This window comes from Petaurus breviceps, unplaced genomic scaffold (assembly GCF_028583685.1).
Source record: "Petaurus breviceps papuanus isolate PSGF00001 unplaced genomic scaffold, PetGlider_PUasm1.0 91133, whole genome shotgun sequence".
NCBI lineage: Eukaryota > Metazoa > Chordata > Mammalia > Diprotodontia > Petauridae > Petaurus > Petaurus breviceps.
The window spans coordinates 60,974,469-60,996,283 of record NW_027187419.1 but is presented as its reverse complement, the minus strand read 5'-3'; the positions used below and the strand labels follow the sequence as shown (position 1 = coordinate 60,996,283).

The 21,815-nt window shown below is 35.8% G+C and overlaps 1 protein-coding gene across 4 annotated transcripts in view; it reads left to right on the top strand.

Moving 5' to 3' along the window:
* The window catches only part of USP12 (ubiquitin specific peptidase 12), a 123,807-nt gene that overhangs the window by 68,041 nt on the left and 33,951 nt on the right, over nucleotides 1-21,815 (top strand). Inside the window, exon 3 of one of the 4 annotated variants that reach the window (XM_069080028.1) lies at nucleotides 17,787-18,000. The exons of the other annotated variants lie outside the window; for them this stretch is intronic. Within the exon in view, the coding sequence (XP_068936129.1) occupies nucleotides 17,787-18,000 (214 nt within the window). The remainder of the gene's footprint in view (nucleotides 1-17,786; nucleotides 18,001-21,815) is intronic. 4 annotated transcript variants of the gene reach the window in all.

The following is a 21,815-nucleotide window of genomic DNA, read 5'->3' as shown; positions in this document are numbered from 1 at the left end:
AGAAAGAATGAATTAGAAATCCCCAGTTAAATACCAAATTAAAAATTCTGAAAACCAAAGGAGAGATTAATAAAATTGAAATTAAGAAAACTATTGAACTAATAAATAAAACTACGAGCTGATTTTATGAAAAAGTCAATAAGATAGATAAACATTTGATTGAAAAATAAGGAAAGAAGAAAAATCATCCAATCAAAAATGAAAAAGGTGAATTCACTACCGATAAAGAGGAAATTAAAACAATAATTAGGAGCTCTTTTGCCCAACTGTATGCCAATAAATTTGATAATCTTAGTGAAATGGATGAATATTTACAAAAATATGAATTGTTCAGATTAACAGAAGAGGACATAAAATATTTACACTCATTTTAGAAAAAGAAATTGAACAGGACATCAAGAACTCCCTAAGAAAAAAGCTTCAGGACCAGATGAATTTACAAGTGAATTCTACCAAACATTTAAAGAAAAATTAATTCCAGTACTATAAAAACTATTTGAGAAATAGGCAAAGGAGGAATCCTACCACATTCTTTGTATGATACAAATATGGTACTGACACCTAATTGGGAAGAGCCAAAACAGAGAAAAAAAATTGTGGACCAATTTCCCTAATGAATATAGATGCAAAAATTTTAAATAAAATATTAGCAATGAAATTACAGCAACTTATCTCAAGAATAATACCCTATGGCTAGGTAGTATTCCAGGAATGCAGGACTTGTTCAATATTAAGAGAACTACCCCCATAATTAACCATAGCAACAATAAAACTAATGGAAACCATATGATTATCTCAATAGAAGCAGAAAAAGCTTTTGACAAAATACAACACCTATTTCTGTTAAAAACACTAGAGAGCATAGGAATAAATGGAGTTTTCCTTTAAATGATAAGTATCATCTATCTAAAACCATCAGTGAGCATTATATGTAATGGAAGCTAGAAGCATTTCCAATAATATCAGGGGTGAAACAAGGATTTCCATTATCACCACTGTTATTCAATATTGTATGAGAAATGTTAACTTTGGCAATGAGATGAAAAAGAAATTTAAAGAATTAGAATAGGCAAAGAAGAAACAAAGCTATCACTCTTTGCAGATGATCTGATGGTATATTTAGAGAATCAATTAAAAAACTACTTGAATTAATAAACAAATTTAGCAAAGTTGCAGGATATAAAATAAGCCCACATAAATCATCAGCATTTCTGTATATTACTAACAAAGCCCAACAGCAAGAGGTAGAGAAATTCCATTTAAAGTTACTGTAGACATTATAAAATATTTGGGAGTCTACCTGCCAAAACAAACCCAGGAACTATATGAACACAGTTATAAAACACTTTTCACACAAATTAAGTCAGATCTAAATACTTGGAAAAATACCAGTTTCTTGTGGGTAGGAAAAACTAATATAACAAAAATGACAGTTGTACCTAAATTAATTTATTTACTCAGTGCCATACCAATCAAACTACCAAAAAATTATTTTATAGAGCTAGAAAAAATAATAACAAAATTCATCTGGAAGAACAAAAGGTCCAGAATATCAAGGGAATTAATGAAAAAAAAAAATGCTAGGGAAGGTGGCCTAGCCATACCAGTTCTTAAATTGTATTATAAAGTAGCAGTCATCAGAACTATTTGGTACTGGCTAAGAAATAGAGTGGTAGATCAGTGGAATAGGTTAGGTACACAAGACAAAATAGTTAATAACTTTAGTAACCTACTGTTTGATAAACTGAAAGACTCCATCCAGTTCCTGGGATAAGAACTCACTAACAAAAACTACTGGGAAAACTGGAAAATAGTAGGGCAGAAACTAGGTATGCATCAACATCTTACACCCTATACCAAGATAAAGTCAAAATGGGTACTTTATTTAGATAAAAAGTTTGATACTATAAGCAAACTGGGAGAGGAAAGAATAGTTTATCTGTCAGATTTATGGAGAAGGGAAGAATTTGTGACCAAACAAGAGAGAGAATATTATAAAATGCAAAATCAATGATTTTGATTACATTAAATTGAAAAGGTTTTGTACAAACAAAGCCAATGCAATCAAGATTAGAAGGGAAAACAAAAGCTGGGAAATAATTTTTATAGCCAGTGTCTCTGATAAAGGTCTCATTTCTAAAATATATAGAGCACTGAGTCAGATTTGTAAGATTACAAGTCATTCCCCAAATTGGTAAATGGCCAAAAGATATGAACAGTTTACAGATGAAGAAATTCAAGCTATCCATAGTCATGAGAAAATGTTCTCAATCACTATTGATGAGAGAAATGCAGATCAAAACAACTCACACCTTATCTGATTGACTAACATGACAAAACATGAAAATGATAAATGTTGGAGAAGATGTGGGCAAATTGGAACATTAATACATTGTTGGTGGAGTTGTGAACTGAGCCATTCTGGAGAAGAATTTGGAACAGTGCCCAAAATTGTGGATACCCTTTGACCCAGGAATACCTCCTCTAGGTCTGTATCCCAAAGAGATCATAAAAACGGGAAAAGAACCCACATGTACAAAAATATTTATAGCAACTCTTTTTGTAGTGGGAAAGAACTGGAATTTGAGGGGATGCCCATCAACTGGGGAATGACTGTATAAGTTGCGACATATGAATGTAGTGGAATACTATTGTGCTATAAGATTTGAGGAGCAGGCAGACTTCAGGAAAACCTGGAAAGTCTTACACGATCTGATGCTGAGTGAAGTGAGCAGAACTAGGAGAACATTGTTCACAGTAACAGCTCCATTTTGCATTGACTTTCTTTGAAAGACTTATCTCTTCTCAGCAATTCAAGGATCTAAGACAACTCTAAAAGATTCACAAAGGAAAATGCTTTGGAGTCTGAATGCAGATGGAAGCATACTATTTGCTCTCTTTTTCTTTTATTGTTTTGTTTCTTTTCTCATGGTTTCTCCCATTGGTTCTAATTCTTCTTTACATCATGACTGATGTGGAAATATGTTTAATATGAACGTATATGTAGGGCCTATATCAGATTGCATACCATCTTAGGGAGGGAGGGAGGAAGATGGGGAGAAAATTTAAAACTCAATCTTATGGAAGTGAATGTTGAAAATTAGAAATAAATTTATAAAAAATGTATTGAATATTTAGGAGACAGTTTATGAAAGCACACTCAGGACTTTTGTAGATATAATTACAAAATGCTCCTTAAAGAAATGAGTAAAATAACTTGAAGAATACTTAGTGCTTTGACTGGACCTTACCAGTATAATAGAACTAATAGTCCCACCTAAATTGCTTTATAGATTTAGTGTATACCACTCAAACTCCTGAAGAGTTTATAGGCTAGATAAATGGTAACAAAATTCGTGTGAAAGAACAGCAGATAGGAAATCTCAGCAAATGGCACAAAGCATTCAATTCAGCATCACAATTTTTTTTTTATTAGAAACATAAAATAGGCAAGCTTGGAAGAATCAGAACCAGTTAGAGTCAGTAACCTAGTGCTTAATAAAGACAAGAATATAAACTACAGGGGTAAAAATTCCCTGTTTGAAAAGAATTATTAGGAAAACTGGAAATCAGACTTGGTATTTTGTTTATATCCTGTCATATATCACAATAAATTTAAAGTAGATTTGTGACCTGAATATTAAAGTTCATACACAGACCAAAAACTATGCACTGGTGGTTGGAGTGCATTCTGAACACTGGAGACAGATGGCCAGTGGAAAGGTGGAAGATGAAGTGTAATGTGTGAGGAGTAGTGAGAGATTGCCAGTTTGACTGGATCACAGTGTGGGAGAGGGAATAATGTCCACTGAAGCTGGAAAGATTGGGATCATGTTGAGAAGGGCTTTTATAGTTAAACACAGAAGTTAATATTTGAACCTAGAGGCATTAAAGAGCCACTGGTGTTGATTGAGTAGGAAAGTCACACGATCAGGTCTGTACTTAAAGAAAATCACTTTGGCAGCAGGGTGTAAACTGGACTAGAGTGGGGAGAAACCTGAGGCAGGGAGACCAGTTAGGCCTTTACAGTAATCTTTGTAAGAGGTAATGAGGGCTTGTACTAAGGTCATACTTGTGTTGATAGAGGGAAGGGATCAGCACTCAGGGATGTTGTAAAGATAAAAATGTCTCCATCCTCCCAGTCCCCTAAGCTTGCAAACTAGGTGTAATTCTTGACTCCTGTCAGTCTTTTATCCCTCATAACCAATCTGTTGCCAACACATAGTGATTTCCCCTTAGTCACATCTCTCTCATATGTTCCATTCTCTTCTCTGACACTGCCACCACCCAAGTTCAGGCCCTCAAATACATATACTATTACAATATTTTGCTGGTTGGTCTGCCTAGCAGCTTTTCCCTACTCCATTCCATTCTCTATATAGCTGAAAAAGTGATCTTCCTAAAGCATGGGTCTGATCGTGTCACCCTCTTCTCTGGCATCCTGTCCTTTCCCCTAGAAGCTCCCCATCACCTCCAGGATCAAATATAATATCCTTTTTTTAGCTTTAAAAGACCTTTATAACTTGCCCTGTTCTCCCTTCCCTCAGCTTTCTAGTCTTCCTATACCTTACGTCCCATCACAAACTTGGCAACAACTTCCTTTCTGTTCTTCAACAAGAAACTGACATTTTAACTGGCTGTTCCCCATTCTCAGAATGTTCTATGTCCTTATCCGAGATTCCTGGCTTCCCTGGCTTCCTTTAAGTCTCAGCTAAAACCACACTTTCAACAGAAAGAATTCTAGTTCGTTCTTTCTGTTGGTTACTTCAAATTAATCCTGTATATAGTTTGTTTATACATACTTATTTGCATGTTGCCTCCTCCCTTACATTGTGAGCTCCTTGAAGGCAGGGATTGTCTTTGTTTGTATTCCCTGCACTTAGTTTGGTTCCTGGCATGTAGTAAGCATTTAATAAAGGTTTGTTGACTGACATTTGTTAATTGGATATGTGCAGTAAGGATAGTATAACACAGGTTACATGCCAAGGAGATTGATGATGTTTTTTAGCAGAAATAGAGAAGTTGGAAGACAATATAAACAAAGAAATAGCAGGACCTGGGAATTTGTTTTAATGATTAACAGAATATAGAAAAACAAGCCACTCCCCAATAGATGTTGTCAAAAGATAGGAACAAATTATCAAAAGAACTATTAAGAATATCATGCAGGATAGTTCTAAGTCACTAATTATAAAAGAAATGAAAGTCAAAACAACTCTGTTTCTTTTCACACCCAGAAAATTGGCAAGTGCCTTTTAGATCCCCATATTCTTACTTTGTTAACCATCCTTGGTCACCCCTAATGGGGTCTTGGATTAGGAAAGTATGTGGAGATAGTGTATCCATTAAACTTTCCTGCTTGTACTGTTGTGTTCAAAACAAAACTTTTCACTTGTTTAATTCACTACTTTGAGAGAGGCTGGACAGCGACTATATTCTTTAAGGGTAGAATATGATTATTTACAATGTGTAACTCTTAACAAGTTCACTATGCCAAAATAATAAGGTTTTTCTTATAATATGGATGTCTTATGGTAACTATATTAATTAAGCTTTTATTTCTAGCCATTCTGCTTTCAGAACTCAATTAAATCCAAGGAAGTTTCTTCTTTCTGATTATAACTAATTCTTTTTAGTCTTAAGGAAATTTATTCTGTGGTAGAATGTTTCTTTCCCTTCTGTACTACATTTCTTTCTACTTTCTTTCTCTTATCGTGTTTAACAGGTAGAAATTACCAAGTCGAATAATGAATTTTTACTTTGGCATGAGGCATCATGAGCATTTTAGACTTGAGTTAGAAGGGATTTTTAAATACCCACATTTCATATGTCATTAGCTCTAAGTATCGGCTTCCCTCCCCCATTTAAAATCATGAGACAAGGGGCGGCTAGGTGGCACAGTGAATAGAGCACTGGCCCTGGAGTCAGGAGGATCTGAGTTCAAATCCGGCCTCAGACACTTAATACTTACTAGGCATGTGACCTTGGGCAAGTCATTTAACCCCAGTTGCCCTCCAAAAAGCAAAAAAAAAAAAATCATGAGGCTTAGAGGAAATAGGAAATTTCTCTTCAGGAAGAGATGGGCAATGCCCAGATTAGAACTTATACTAAGAAATTAGTTTTAATACAACCTTTAGAAGGGTAACAAGTACTGACACATTTTATAGAGGAGAGAAAGGGAGTAGCTGAAGTTTAATATGGTTACCCAGTGAGTAATGGGTAAAACCTAGTTGAATGAGGTAAATGAAAATATTTTGCAAAATAGAAGTGATGACAGTCTTGGGTGGGGTAGGGGGAGAAGGGATAGAGAGAAGCCTGTTCACACAGATGAAACCAGGATGTTATTAATATATTGAAGCACAGGAAAGACTTTGGTTTCCCCTTAATTCTTGCTCTAAAGTAAGAAATCCGAATGTTATATTTCATGTCAATGAAAAAGTAAACATTTATTCTTTAATCATTTGGGAAATTTTCTTTAGAGAATAGGGACAGCCAAACAGAAAAACATTTGAAGAAACTGTCTCCCTGCCTTTTTTTAAAGTTACCAAACCCTGCTGTTTGTCTTCCAAATTCAAACTCCATAATTATATATTCAATAATTTTTTAATACCTTTTGTCTAGACCTGCATCATGAACTCATAACTTGTTTTTTTTGCAATACTCTATGATCTTTCTGCTAATATTCTTTCAGTTCAATATGGTATCATTGTCTTGTTTACCAGTGATCTTCTCACTACCTTCAAAGTTGACTTTAACTTGCTCTCCCAAATTATTGCCTGAGCACTTAAATACTATCTTTAATTGTACAATCATTTACTTCTTAAAGAGATAGTATGGTATGAAGACTTGGAGTCAGGAAAACCCAAATTCATATCCCACTTCAAACACTAGCTGCTTAACTCTAGGCAAATCGATTAACCTCATCTATTAAGTGGCGATAATAATAATAAAACTTACATCCCAGAGTTACTGTGAGGATCAAACGGAACAAGTTTAGTAGAACTTCATGTAGAAAGAAATTAAAGCAGTATGGAAATGTGAATAGTTAATACTTCTTAAATACTTTGTAGAAATATTTACTTATACAGGGGATTTGGTTGTTTTTTTTTTTTCTGTTAGCATTTGTTGCAATAATATTTGACCTGTAACTACTTGGTTCATTGTGGGGTTTTTTGTTTGTTTGTTTTTGTTTTTTTTGCTTTGCATTCTCATTCACTAATGGTGTTAGGAGAGTATGTGTGTTCATATCAAGCTTTTTTTATGAATTCTTCATTGTTTAAAAGAACATTAAAGAAAAGAGAAAATGAGAATGGAGAGAGAGGAATGGTCTGTGAAACTACACTATTTTTTACTATCTAGATCATTAAAGAAAAATAAAAGAGAAAATTGGATTAAAAAGGTAGACTTTGACTATCCTTTAAAAATGTTATCCTTTCTCATTTTGACCTGAAATATAATATTACCTCATTTACCTTCCCATCTATCTAAAATCAGAAAAGAATATTTGACTAAAGGATATTTCACTATCAGATAATGTCTATGAGTCAACGAGCATTTATTTAATGCTTTACCATATGTGAGGAACTGTACCAGCTGCTAGGGATTGAAAAAGAAAAATAACCCTATGGTCTCTGCTATCAAGGAACTCCCATTCTAATGAGGGAAACATTTAAACAACCTTATAAATTCGAGTCTAGTTATCTAGAGCAGGGCTTCTCTTAAAATGTGGGTCTCAACCACATATGGGGTTGTGAAAAATTTGGCAATTGTAAAAGGTTTGAATGTTCAATGACCAAAAATTAATTAAAAATCAAACATGTAATGAACCCAAGGTGTTCTGGCAGCATTAGCTGGTTTTGCATCGTTCAATTTCACTGCACCCTTGGTTCTGAACCCAAAACACATGTACTTTGCACCATGCATGCTCTCAGGAAAAGGGGTCAGGAGTGAAAAAAAGTTTAAGAAGCCCTGATCTAGAACAGATGGAAGGTAAATCTCAAAGGGAGATTAGGCACTAAAGAGTTGAGGTGATAGAAAAGGTCTCCTTTAGAAGGTAGTTTGATTTGAGTCTTGAGGAAAACTAAGAGGGAAAGGATTCCAAACATGGATGACAGTGAAAAGTCATGGCGATGAAATATGCTAGGGCCACCAAGATGGCTGTCGTTACTAAATCATAGTGTATTTTGTGTCTTGGTCCTTTATGTAATTGGAGACACTAGAGTTTATTGAGTAGAGAGAAGGACATGATCAGACTTGGGCTTTAGGAAAATAGGCAAGGAGAGGATTGATTATATTGGGGAGATGCTTGAGGGAGGGGTGAGGTGATGAGGACCTGTGCCAGGTAGGTGGCTGTGTGAATGGAGAGAAGGAGGTATAGGATAGATGAGAGATGCTGTGAAGGTGAGTGTCAGAGAAGAGTCCGGGATGACACGGAGGTTGTAAGTCAGGATTGTGGGAGCGTGATGTTGCTCTTGACAGGAATGGGGAAGCTGGGAAGAAGGGAGCGTTTGAGGATGCTCAGACAGCTGGTGATGTTAAACCTAGAGCTTAGAAGAGAGTTTAAGGCCAAATATGTAGATCTGAGAATCATCTGCCTAAAGATGACAATTGAACCTTCGGGAGCTGATAAGATAACTGAGGGAATATAGAGCAGAGCTCTTAACTTGGTGTCTATGGACCTGTAAGAGGTCTTTGGATACATTTCAGGGGCTTTGTGAACTTTGATGAGAAAATGTCTGATATATTTCAAACTAATTTCTTTTGTAATGCTATATATGATATACATTTTTAAAATTCTGATAAGGGGTACATAGATTTCACAACTTTGTAAAGGTTAGACACCTTTGACTCAGAAATGTCTGAGAACTCCTGGTATAAAGGGAGTAAAAAGAGGACCCAGGGCAGTATATTGAGGGGACACTCATGGTTCGTGGGTATGATCTGTTGGGAGATCCAACTGAACAAGTAAGAGGAGAACCACAAAAAGGGCCATGGTATCTCAGAAGCCTAGAGAGGAGAGAGTATTAAGCAAAAAAAAAAAAAAAAAAAAGGAAGTGGTACAGTCAGCAGGTCAAGGAGGATAAGGACTAAAAAAAAAAAAAGGCTGAGGATCGACAAAAGACCTCAATTTGGTAATTAAGAAATAACTGGTGATTTTGAAGAGAGCACTTTCAGTGCTTGAAAGACTTATATAAACTGATTCTAAATGAATTGAGAAGAACTGTATTAGTCATGTTGTAAAGGAAAACCCAGGTACCCCAATAAAATCAGCAAGAAAAATAAAAAGTAAAAATAGTATACTTTGATCTGCACTTAGATTCTTCTGTCACTTCTTTCTCTGGATATAGATAGCATTTTTCATCATGAGTCCTTTGGAATTGTCTTAGAGCATTGTATTTCTGAGAATAGCTAAGTCATTCACAGTTGTTGCTGTGTATAATGTTCTCCTGATTCCGCTCACATCACTTTGTATCAGTTCATGTAAGTTTTTCCAGGTTTTTCTGAAAGCATCTTGCTTGTCAATTTTTATAGCAAAATAGTATTCCATCACAATCATATATCATACTTTGTTCAGCCATTCCTTAATTGATGGGCATACTCTCAGTTTCCAATTCTTTGCCACCACAAAAAGAGCTGCTATAAATATTTTTGTATAAATAGGTCCTTTCCCTTTTCCCCTTCCTTTAATGTCTTCTAAAACAAATGTGTTCATATGAAAGTAGCTAGTTATTCTTGATATGTGTCTCCTTGTTATGGTCCAAGATTTTTTCTAAGTCATTTGTATTCTTTTTTTGTTTGGCTTTTTTTTGCCTTTTTTGTTTTTCTTTTTGCTTTATTAACTTCTGATTTACATTATTCATTTCCGCTAGATTTTGAGTTAGACATTTTCTCCACATTTTTCCCCCACCCACTCCCCCAAATAGCAGTCCCACAGGATATCCCCTACTCCAATCTGCTCTCTCCCGTATTTTCTCCCATACCCTTTTCGACTTTTCCAGTGGATCTCTATGCCCCAGTGCCTGTATATCTTATTTCCCAGTTACATGTAAAATAGTATTGATAATAGTATGTATGTGTATGTATATATATATATTTTGAATATTTGATTTTAAAACTTTGAATTCCAGATTCATTCCCTTCCTCCCTTGTCAACCACCCTTACTGGGAAGATAAGCAGTTCAGTATAGGATGTACATGTGTGGCTAATGCAAAACAATAACATAGTAGATATATTGTAAAAGACTGACTATATTTCCCTCCCTCCTATCCCACCTCCCCCTTGTTCTATTCTCTACTTTGATCCCTTTCAAAAGTGGGTGCTTCCAACTTCCCTCCCCCCCAACCTGCCCTCCCTTCCATCATCCCCCCTCTCATCCCCTTCCCCCCTACTCTTATAGACCATGAGATACCCTATTTGGTGTGTATTTCATTCCCTCCTCAAGCCAGATTCAATGGGAATAAGGTTGACCCATTCCCTTTTGCCTTCCTATTCTTCCCCTCCATTGTAACCATTTCCCCTTGCCTCTTCTGTATGAGATAGTTTATCCCATTCTGTCTCTCCCCATCTCCTCTCATTATATTCCTCCCTCACCTCTTAATTTCACCTTTTAAGTATCATCCCTTCCTGTTAAATTGGTCCTATGCCCTCTATGTATACCTGTAAACATATATACACACATTCACATATGTATTCATATGCCCATATACCCTCATATATAGACATATATGTGTGTGTATATATACATATATATACACACATATATATTTCTATTCCCTTCAACTACTGAGAAAAGTTTCATAAGTTACAATTATTGTTTTTTCATGTAGGAATGTTAATAGCTCAACTTTGATAAGTTCCTTATTATTTCTTTTCCCTGTTTGCCTTCTCATGCTTCTCCTGCTTCTTGTATCTGAATGTCAAATTTTCTGTTCAACTCTGGTTTTTTCAGCAAGAATGCTTGAAAGTCCTCTATTCCACTGAATGACCATATTTTCTCCTGAAACATGATACTCAATTTTGCTGGGTAGGTGACTCTTGGTTTTAATCCCAGCTCCTTTGCCCTCTGGAATATCATATTCTAGGCCCTTCTGTCCCTCAGTGTAGAAGTTGCCAGATCCTGTGTTATCCTGATTGTGTTTCCCCAATATTCAAATTGTTTCTTCCTGGCTGCTTGTAATATTCTCTCCTTAATCTGGGAATTCTGGAATCTGCCTATAATATTCCTAGGAGTTTTCTTTTGGGGATCTTTTTCAGGAGGTGATTGGTGGATTCTTTCAACCTCTATTTTGCCCTCTGATTCTAAAACATCAGGGCAGTTTTCTTTGAGAACTTCCTGGAGGATGATTTCTAGGTTCTTGCTTTGATCATGGCTTTCAGGTAGTCCAATAATTTTTAAATCATCTCTCCTGGATCTGTTTTCCAGGTCAGTGGTTTTCCCCATGAGATATTTCACATTGCCTTCTATTCTTTCATTTGTTTGGATCTGTTTAACAGCATCTTGATTTCTCATAAAGTCATTAGCTTCCATTTGCTCCAATCTAATTCTGAAGCAATGATTCTCCTCATTGAGCTTTTGAGATTCTTTTTCCATGTGGCAAATTCAGCTTTTTAAGGCATTCTTCTCATTGCCTTTTTGAGCCTCTTTTGCCATTTGAGTTAGTCTATTTTTTAAGGTGTTATTTTTCTCAGTCAGGCTGTTCACTCTTATTTTGTAATTTTCTTGCATTGTTCTCATTTCTCTTCCCAGTTTTTCCTCCACTTCTCTTATCTGCTTCTTAAGGTCCTCTATGGCCTCTAACCAGCTCATATTTTCCTTTGAAGCTTTTGGTGCAGGAGTTCTGACTTCACTGTCTTCCTCCTGTTCCATGCTTTGCTCCTTTTTGTCCCCAAAATAGGAGTGTAATATTGGAATCTTCTGTCTGCTTTTGTTTCTTTTGCCTGGTCATGTCGCCCCTCAGTCACTTGACTCCTGGGCTTTTTGCCACAGTAGGACTCTGCCACCAGACAGGGGAGCTTTCGTCCCAAACACTGGGGTTTTCTCAGTTGCCGGAGGTATTAGATGGGTACCCTCTCTTAGGTCTCCACACTCTCTGGCAAGCTGGACACACACCCCAGGACCTCCACTCTAGACTGTAATCCAGAACCAAGCAGGTTAAAGCAAGAGCGATTACCCCCAAACTGGTGCTTGGTCCCCCTACACTCTGCAGGCCAGGAGCTGAAGCTGCCACTTGGTGCTGGCTGGCTATGCTGGCATCTCAGCGGGGAGAAGCCACGCACTCCCACTTACTGGTCCCAAAGTCCAGACTGCACTGACCTCTCACTTTGTCTTTCGCATCTGTGTGTTAAATATGGAAACGGCCACAGCTGCTGGTGATCTGGAGTCCCTCAGGCCATGGCTGGTCAGGTTCGCTTTGGGGCCAAAGCCTCTGCATGGGGCTGGGCTCGAGAGTGCTGTGCTGGCAGATTCCTGCCGGCCTGCTGGGCTGTCCTCAGCAGGAAGTTAGCTTCTCTGTGTCATTTTGTGGGTTTTGCAGCTCCCAAGTTTGTTTAGAGTCTCCTTTTGACATGGATAGAGGAAGGTGGAAGCCGCAGCAGCGGGGAGGTCCTGCTTCTACTCTGTCATCTTGGCTCCGCCCCCTAAGCCATTTGTAACTGCCCCTTTTTCAGATACTTTGAGAATTGATCTCTTACTACTCTGAGAATTGTCACTTATAGTATGAACTTGCTCAGTGTATACTTGATCTTGTCTTCAGTTATCCCTTCCACACTGTGACTTTCCCCATTGTGGTTTCAATATATCATGTATTGGCATAACAAATTAAATGGGAATTTTTTGAAATTTTTTGAAAGCAAATGGCACATGAAGGCCAGCAGACAACACAGAAAAAGTTTAGAAACTTGGAAGTACATAATATATAGCATATGTATAGTATTTTGTAATATCTACTCAGATTTTTCAACAAGCACTGTACATGCCCCATAAAAGAAAAATAAAAAATTCAGACTTCTTCTCTGGTAAAAAGGGAAGGCCAAAAAATTGCACTTGGATTTTCCAAATTGTGGGGACGTCGTACTCCTAAACCTACGTGGAAGGGATAACTGTAGTTTCTTTTCCTATACTTGTTTTCTTCAGTGTCAACTTCTACTAACTCTGTCATCTGAGACTGTAATGTGAGAGCCCTAATCTTCTGGTTCCATTGTTCTTTATGGTAGAAATAGCTTATTACCTGTTTTTGCAGATCTTTCCTAGTTTTTATTTCTTTGGTAATCTAGTTTGACTTTGAAATGCCATTAAAATGATTTTTTTTTAGTTGAGTCTCATTTCCCCTCCTCCTTTGCTTTCTGATATTTTATGAAGAATTATAGCTCTTACTCATTTAGTTTCCTATTCCAAAGATTTTAAAAATTAATTCTGGGGAGCTGAGTGGCATAGTAAATAGAACATGAGACTAGGAGTATGATCTGAATTTGAGTTCTGCCTCAGTTACTATCTGTATCACCCTGGGCAAGTTAGTTAACCTCACTTAGCTTCATTTTCCTGAATTATAAAATGGGGACAATAATAGTATTGCCTCAGCCAAGGTTATGAATATCTAATGAGGTAATGTATGTAAACCACTTTGTAGAACCTCAAATTGCTATAGAAATGCTATCTTTGATTACTATTATTATATTCTAAGACAGTTGTTTCTTTTGGGCATCATTTTTTAGTGATGGACAAATAAGTCAGATGTTTGCTGGGGTTCTAGACTCTTGATCTGTTAGGGCAATTGATTTACAATGGCTAAATTTTTGTAGATCATTCTCTTGTTAATGTCCTTTTTTCCATCTGTTTCCTAGTTTTTACCTAAATAGGTTAGATTGGAATTGTTTTAATTGCATGCCAGATCTTTTTTAAAAATCATTTTAATTCTACTTTTGAATTCATATTTGATATTTCAAATTGAATTTTATCTTTAACAGCCATGATCATCTGTATGTAGAAAGATAACTGATTGTGGAATGATTCCCACATCAATTTGGAATTGTCATTTTCTGTCAAAATATGATTTAATTTGTGTGTGTGTGTGTGATATCTGATGCTCACCGTGTCCAGCAGCATGTTTATTTTCTTACAAAAAATATTTATGATGTATAAACTTCAAACTTTTGTACAGTCTGCATGGTTTTTGTACTGCCTTTGGCTACATTTACTTATTCTGAAAGCATATTTTTAAACATTTATTTCTCTCAGCCTTTGAATTAAGCCACTGAATATCAGAATATATATGGATTTAATTTGGAGGGTCTTATTGAGCTCTGTATTAGCACATAAGCTGCAGCTATATTCATGGTGTTTTGTTTGTCTTTTTTTGTTGTTTTTGTTTTTTGCAGATGCTTTTCCTGAGCATTGTATGACCTGTTGTCCCATGAAATTATGTTACTTATTGCCTTTTGGGGCAAAATAAAACCAATTCTGCCAATTCCTCTGTTTGCCTATCCAAATAGAGCTTGTGAAGCTTCCTTACATTTAGCTGCTATTTATTTCATCTTCAGGTTTCATTTATAGAATCAATGTCAATAATGATATGATTTAGTACCTCTGTTGTTGTATCTACTTGGCTGTCATTGGACAAAGACATTTAGAGTAAAATTATGTCATTTTTAACGTCTGCTTCATTTCTTTTCACTACCCTAGTGCCTTTACTAAAGAGGTTGAAGGGGATCATGCAGAACTGAGAGCTGTTTTCCTTCATCTGTTGCTATGATCAAAGAATTTATCACTAAATGGCCAATTTCCTGGTGATAAGCCTCTCTATACCTAACTAGGCAGTTCTGAGTAAAGTTATCATTGTCTTGTTTGCTGCAACAGTACTCAAAGCCTTGGTAGATTCTTTCATTTCTGTCACTGTTGACCTAGTCTTCATTAACCCAGTGTCACCTCCATACAAAATGAAGCATTGTGGTAGGATTTTGTGAAGGAATTTCTTAAAATTCTAGAACAATCAGCTTTTCAAAACATTTTTAAAAGAATATATAGGCTGGATCAATTATAAGGTATATATTGATTATAGTTAAACATTGCTATTTAAACTTCTTCCTTACAGCATGTGTTTCATGATATTCAAGAGGAGAGCTTGCTAAATTCAAATTCCCTCATTCCCTTAGAAAAGAAGAAAGTTGTTTTATACTTGAAACATGTAACTTCTGAAGGATGTTTTCTAGATGATCACTCATTGAGAGATACTGTTGAGAAAATCTTTATTCAAATAATAGGTTCGACTAGAAGAATTTTGATTTCCCTTCCAACTCTGATTCTATAATTTTACAATTCTTCCATATAGCAACTTCTTAGATATTTGAAGACAGTGCTTATGTCCTCTTTCCCTTCCAGAGACTTCTTTTATGTAGGCCTAAACATGTCTAGTTGCCTCAAATGATTTTCATATGGCATGGTTCCTGAAACTGCTCATCATCTAGATCACTCTCTTCTGTTTGTTCTGTAGTTTGTGGCATTAGATCTCCTAAAATATAGATTCTATATCAGTTGGATATTAACACAATTTTGCTAGATTCCAATTTGCTATGGAAGAGTTTCATTCCAGTATTGTAGAGATTTAGTAGTGCCCTAAAGATAGCTGCTGCTTTGTTGTAGTCTAAAATTGTTCAAACTATATAGTTAATGTGCAAAAAACTTTATAGGTAGTTCTGAAGAGATGGAGAAGTCTTACCATATTTGGATTTTCAATGAGTTTTTGAAGGAATCATAATTAAAAGGCAGTGATACCCAATAACATTTTCATTTAAAAAGAACATAGATATGAATCTTTGTAGGTAGATAGATTTTGGTTACAAAAACGTGGAGATCAGAGTATCCAGAAAAAGAATGTAATTGACAGTGTCGAGGGTGACAATTCAAGGGGATGAGAACTGAGAAAAGGCCATAAATTAGATTTGGCAATTACATTGGCAACTTTGGAGAGAGAACTCTCCATTAAATAATGATGTTGGAAATCATTATTTATGATTATTTAAACTTCTTGTTATTTCATGGATTATTTAGTCTGCCTGGTTGGTGAAGTAGCAAGCACTTCTTAGGTATTTATGTCAAATATTACTATGTGCTGAGGGAAAAAAAACAAAAAAACACCCCCCCAAAATAACCCTAAAAATAGCCCCCAAAACAAACAAAAAACAAGATAGACCCTGCCCTCAAGGAACTCACACCCAATGGGGGCTTGGGGGGAGACAACATGTAATTATTAAGTTGGCACAAGATATATATGGAATAGTTGGAAAGTGAAGTCTGGGAAGGGAGATGTTAATAGCCAGTGGAACCATAAAGACCTCCTGCCGAAGGCAGGCTTTGAACTGAATCTGAATTTGAGCCAGGGAAACAGAAGTGGAATTGAGGGACAGAGCATTCCTGGCATGAAGGGGCAGTTTGTATAAAAGCATAGAGACTGGAAGTGGAGTATTCTGTTTAAGGACCTTCAAATAAACAAGTGCACAAGTGCACATGGAGGAGGAATAAATCGAGACCTTTCAAGGGTAGGAAAGGATCAGTTTTTGAGTGACTTTAAATGCCAAACAGAGGACTTTATATTTGGTCCTAGAGAAAATCAAGAACACCTAGAACTCATTGAGAAAGGGGTTATATGGTGAGAACTACACTTTAGAAAAATAAGTAGCTTAATGGAAGATAATTGGAATGGATTTGAGTCAGGGTGGACACTTAGAAAAGTTTTTTCAATTTTGAGTGAGGGATGAAGACCTAGTTTGTGAACTAGGGTTAAGGCTGTAAGAAGGGGGAAAAAGGAACAAATTCAAGATACATGAATGTCACAGGGACAAGAATTGACAGCACATTGGATATGTGGATAAGTGAGAATGACGAGTAGAGTATGACAACTGAGGTCATGAGTCTGGATTGCTGGGAGGATGATGGTACCCTGGATAGTTAATAGGAAAGTTCCAAAAGGGATAAGGTTTGGAGAGTGGTGAGATGGGGGTGGGAGGAGAGGTAAGAAAGATAGAGGGAAATATATTCTATTTTAAACATTTTGGTTAGTCTAAACATGTTAAATGTAATATTTTAAAAATCCATACTTTATATTTATTAAAATATTTTACTATCGCTACATATGTTCCTTTTAAATATTGTTTCTAAGGCTCAATATTCTCTACTTTATTAAATCAATCCCTTTATTCACCTGTGATACCTCTCCTTTTTCTGAAATTAATTGAATTCTAGTGCCCTTCTGAATAAGTTCATATTTATTGTCATTTCTGAGGTAAAAGGTAATGTCTGGGTTATAGGGAATAAGTAAATATAATAAGTAATCATTGGATGAGGATGTCAGCTTTAAGGTAAACTTTGACACAACCCCTTTTTTGCTTTATCATCATTTACTGATCAAGGAGGTGAATGCAGTAGATAAAGTTGAGCAACTTGGCTAGAGACTGAACATTAAGACAATTGACTGAAAAGCCACTTGGAGAGTTTGCTAAAAGATTTTAGGAAATCATTCTAAATCTTATTGTAGATAACTTACTATAAAGTGTTTTTCAATTTGGAGTGGTTTCTTTTTTTTTTCTCTTAATTTTCAAGTACTGTGTTATGAACTGGAAATTAAGAAAAATCATCAAAACCAGTTTGTCAAAATAGACAAGATCCTTTAATGCTGAAACTCACATTTTAGCAACTTGTCTCTTTTTCCCCTTCGAAAGTCAGACTTAAGACAAGTTTTCTGGAGAACTACTTTGATCAGTGAAGCTAACAGAGACTTTTTCCTTTATGTTCTAGTTTGGAAACACCTGCTACTGCAATTCAGTTCTACAAGCACTTTATTTTTGTCGTCCATTTCGGGAAAAAGTTCTAGCTTACAAGAGTCAACCTAGGAAGAAAGAGAATCTTCTTACGTGCTTAGCAGATCTCTTTCACAGTATAGCCACTCAGAAGAAAAAGGTTGGAGTAATACCTCCTAAGAAGTTCATTACAAGGTTACGAAAAGAAAATGGTAATTCTTTTACTTCCAATATACTTGTATCTTTTATGAACTAGTCCTACAAGATTTACATGCTTGAATAAGAGTTGCTTTATGTTTTCAGAATATTCTAATTAAGATTTCATTTGACATAGTTACTAGAATTTTGCCTATCCTTTAGTGAGAATGAGAATTTTGTCTATTCTTACAAGATCCGTGTTGATATGAGTTATGTGCAAATGTTTCTATAATAAAATGATACAGTTTTTTAAAAATATAATTTGAGGAAAAGTCAGGTGATGGTGTCTGTTAATAGGATCATAGGATTTAGAGAAAAATTTAAAGATCAGCTAGTCTAGGGGCAGCCAGGTAGCACAGCGAGTAAGAGCACCAGCTCCAGTGTCGGGATGACCTGGAGATCGAATCCTGGGCTCAGATGCTTAGCACCCATCCAGAAACACCTGGCTGTGTAACCTTGAGCAAGTTACTTAACCCCGATTGCTTTAAAAAAAAAAAAAACCAGCTAGTCTAAAAGTCCCCATTTTGTGGATGATTAAACAGACCCCAAAAGATGAGTTGATATTTCATATTCATGCAGGTACTAAATAGCAGACTCAGCATTTCAACCCGGATCTGTTGAATAATTACAGTGCACTATGATCCCTAATTCAGTTCTTTGCATTTAAACTCAAGCAACATTCAGTGTTGAATATTTTTAATTTTGTCAAAGTTCAGTATAAGGGCATAGGTTTCTTCCTCAACAAGAATTATAAATAAATGCTACCCCTTTTTCTCTCTCTTTTTTTTTTACTGCTTGAACTATGTACTATAATCAGAGTGTCTTGAAAGTGAGTTAAAATCTTCTCACACCTTAATCCACCATCAGTTTTAATTCCCTTTGGTATTGATAAACAGCTTTCATTAGAAGAAAGAACTAGAGTTAGGGATAATTTGCTTTGTTCTCATTTGATAATGAGAAGTTCTATTTTAGTTATCTGAGTAACATAGTTAAATAAATGATAACTAGTTCCACAAGTGAATTTATTGGTTCAGAGGTGAATTTATTGGCTAGGTGGTACAGAGAATAGAGCACCAGCCCTGGAGTTAGGAGGACCTGAGTTCAAATCCGGCCTCAGACACTTAAAACAAAAACTAGCTGTGTTACCTTGGGCAAGTCATTTAACCCTTCCAAATTGCCCCTCCAAAAAGAAAAAAAAATGGTGTTAAGATTCTGAAAGCAGTTTTTTTTTAAAGATAGCCCATTCCATTATCTGATCTTTTATATTGATTTTTATTAACAGCCAGGAGATATAGTGTATAATAATAATAGCCAACACTTATATAGTAGTTTAAGGTTTGCAGAGAGTTTCATAATTATCTCATTTTAGCCTTACAGTAACCCTGGGAGGTGTAGGTACTGTTATCCCCATTTCACCAATGAAACTGAGGCAAAGGATAGAGTGCTTCACTTGAGTTTAAAAGCAGTTGAGTTCAAATCCTGCTTCAGATATGTACTATCTGTGTTATCCTAGACAAGTCATTTAATCTCTCTGAGCCTTAATTTCAATTTCCTTGTCCATAAAATGGGAATAACAATAATAATTATAGCATCTACCTTACAGGGATATTGTAAAGATCAAGTGAGATTAGATTAATATATGAAAAGCATTTTTATAAACCTTAAAATGTTATATAAATGGTAGTCATAATTATTAGCTTTAATTTTAAAAGTTGTTTAAAAAAAAAAATTCAGGGCCACTAGGCCTCAGACCCTTGACACACTTACTAGCCGTGTGACCTCGGGCAAGTCACTTAACCTCAATTGCCCTGCCTTCCCCCCCCCAAAAAAGCAAAAAAAAAATCATTTTATCCTGGAATTTTATAGATATGCTGTTTTATTTTTTTATGCCCCATAACTGTAGATAGACAATAATATCTGTACCTGTTTGGGGATTATGTATTTGGTATTTTGTTTTTTGAGTATAGGAAATTGTTTAGTTAGAATCTAAAGATCTTAAATTTTCATCTAGTTCATCCCATTTCTTTTGTTAGGAAGAATTTTAAAACTACTGGGGATTTATTTTGTCATGTGTATGCCTTTATTGCCGGTAAATTCTTCTTTTGTATATGTGTCAGTCCCTCATATGTACATGATGCGTTTTGTATAACTAAGTTTGATTCTTGTTAGATCATGCCATATATCCAGTATACTTTAGATTTCTAATTAGCATGACCTCTTTTGAAATAGCTAATTGTAGCTAATGCCTAATGATGAATTTTTGAGTTCTGAATTTTTAATTCATAACAAAGGAAGAATGCTTTATTTGCATGGAATTATAAATGATGCTAGTCCAGTTTCCCCACCCTGCAGCCTTGAGGCCACAAGTAGCCCTCTACACCCTCAAGTGCAGTCCTTTGAATCTAAACTTTACAGAATAAATCCTTTTATTAAGAGGATTTATTCTGTAAAACTTGGACTCAGTCAAAAGGCCATACCCAAGGACCTAGAAGGCCACATGTGACCTCAAAGCTGCAGGTTCCCCACCCTGTTGCTTGTCTAAAGCTTTGGCCTCTATAGATATATACTGTATTTGAAATAGATTCAGAAATAGCACTGTTAAGTCTTATGAAACAGGCACTCTATGTTCAATTCTACAAGCATTTATTAAGTACCTACTGTATGTAAGACCCTATGGCCATTTTTTTTTTAACATTTTTTCTCAATTATACCTAAACAAACATTTTAACACTTTTTAAAAATTTTGGGTTCCCCTTCTCTTCCCTCTCTCCTTACTCTTTTTAACCCTCCTTGAGAAGGCAAGCAATGTGCAAAATATTTCCATGTCAGCCATATTACAAAATAAAGTACAGATTAGGTGTTGAACTTTCTCAGCTATCCTGAGTAGTAGTTTGGTAAATAACAGCAATTTGACCCAAGGACTAGTGAGTACTAATGGAATACTGTCATGGTTTTGATTTTTTTGTTTCTCCTATGTGGCTATGGCTCTGTTCCTGGGCTGGGTGAGGTGCTATGTAATAAATGCTTATTCCCTCCCCCACTTCCCTTTCTGCATTCTTTCTATTTCTTGGAGAAGAAATCAGCATTTAGCACTGTACCTGGCACATAGTAGGCATTTCATAAATGTTGACTGAAATCACACATATACAAATTCCAAATTGGCATTATGCTCAAAATGTTCCCATATACGTTAATAGTTGTGGAACATATTCTCACTTTTGAAACAAATGTTTTAATGAAATGAGCTGCGTTTTTAGAATCTAAAAAGAAGTATTAGTAAGCTAGACTTTCTCACCATCATTAACCCTTCTTTTGTCATGAACAAATCAGTACAAGTCAGCCATGTGTTCAGCATTACTTTGTGGACATATAAGTCCACGTGGATGTTGTCCACCAAGCTGGAGGGCCTTTTAGTTCTCTTCTTGTAACTTAGCCTCTTCATAGGTTCCACTTCAATATGATTTCACTTATTATTTTTCAAATCCAATGACTTATACTCATTGTTACTCCTTAATATTGTGCAGTGAACTGATGCCTGCTTTTTCCAGAAGTAATCCTGTATTTTTTATTAACTCTTTGTCATGGGCTATGTCTATGTAATAACTGTTAAATGTTACATAGATACATTTTGTTGGAATCCACACGTTTGGCATGTGGCAGTAGAAGTGAAGAAACCCAGGGCATTGTGCCATACTCACTATATTTATCATCACCACAGTTGACAAAGGTGTCATGTTAGACTACCTGAGAAACAGCAGGCTAAAACTAGTGCATAAATGTATTAATTTCAGAAGGTCACAGATAGCCTTGTTTGTCTTGGAAAAGCATA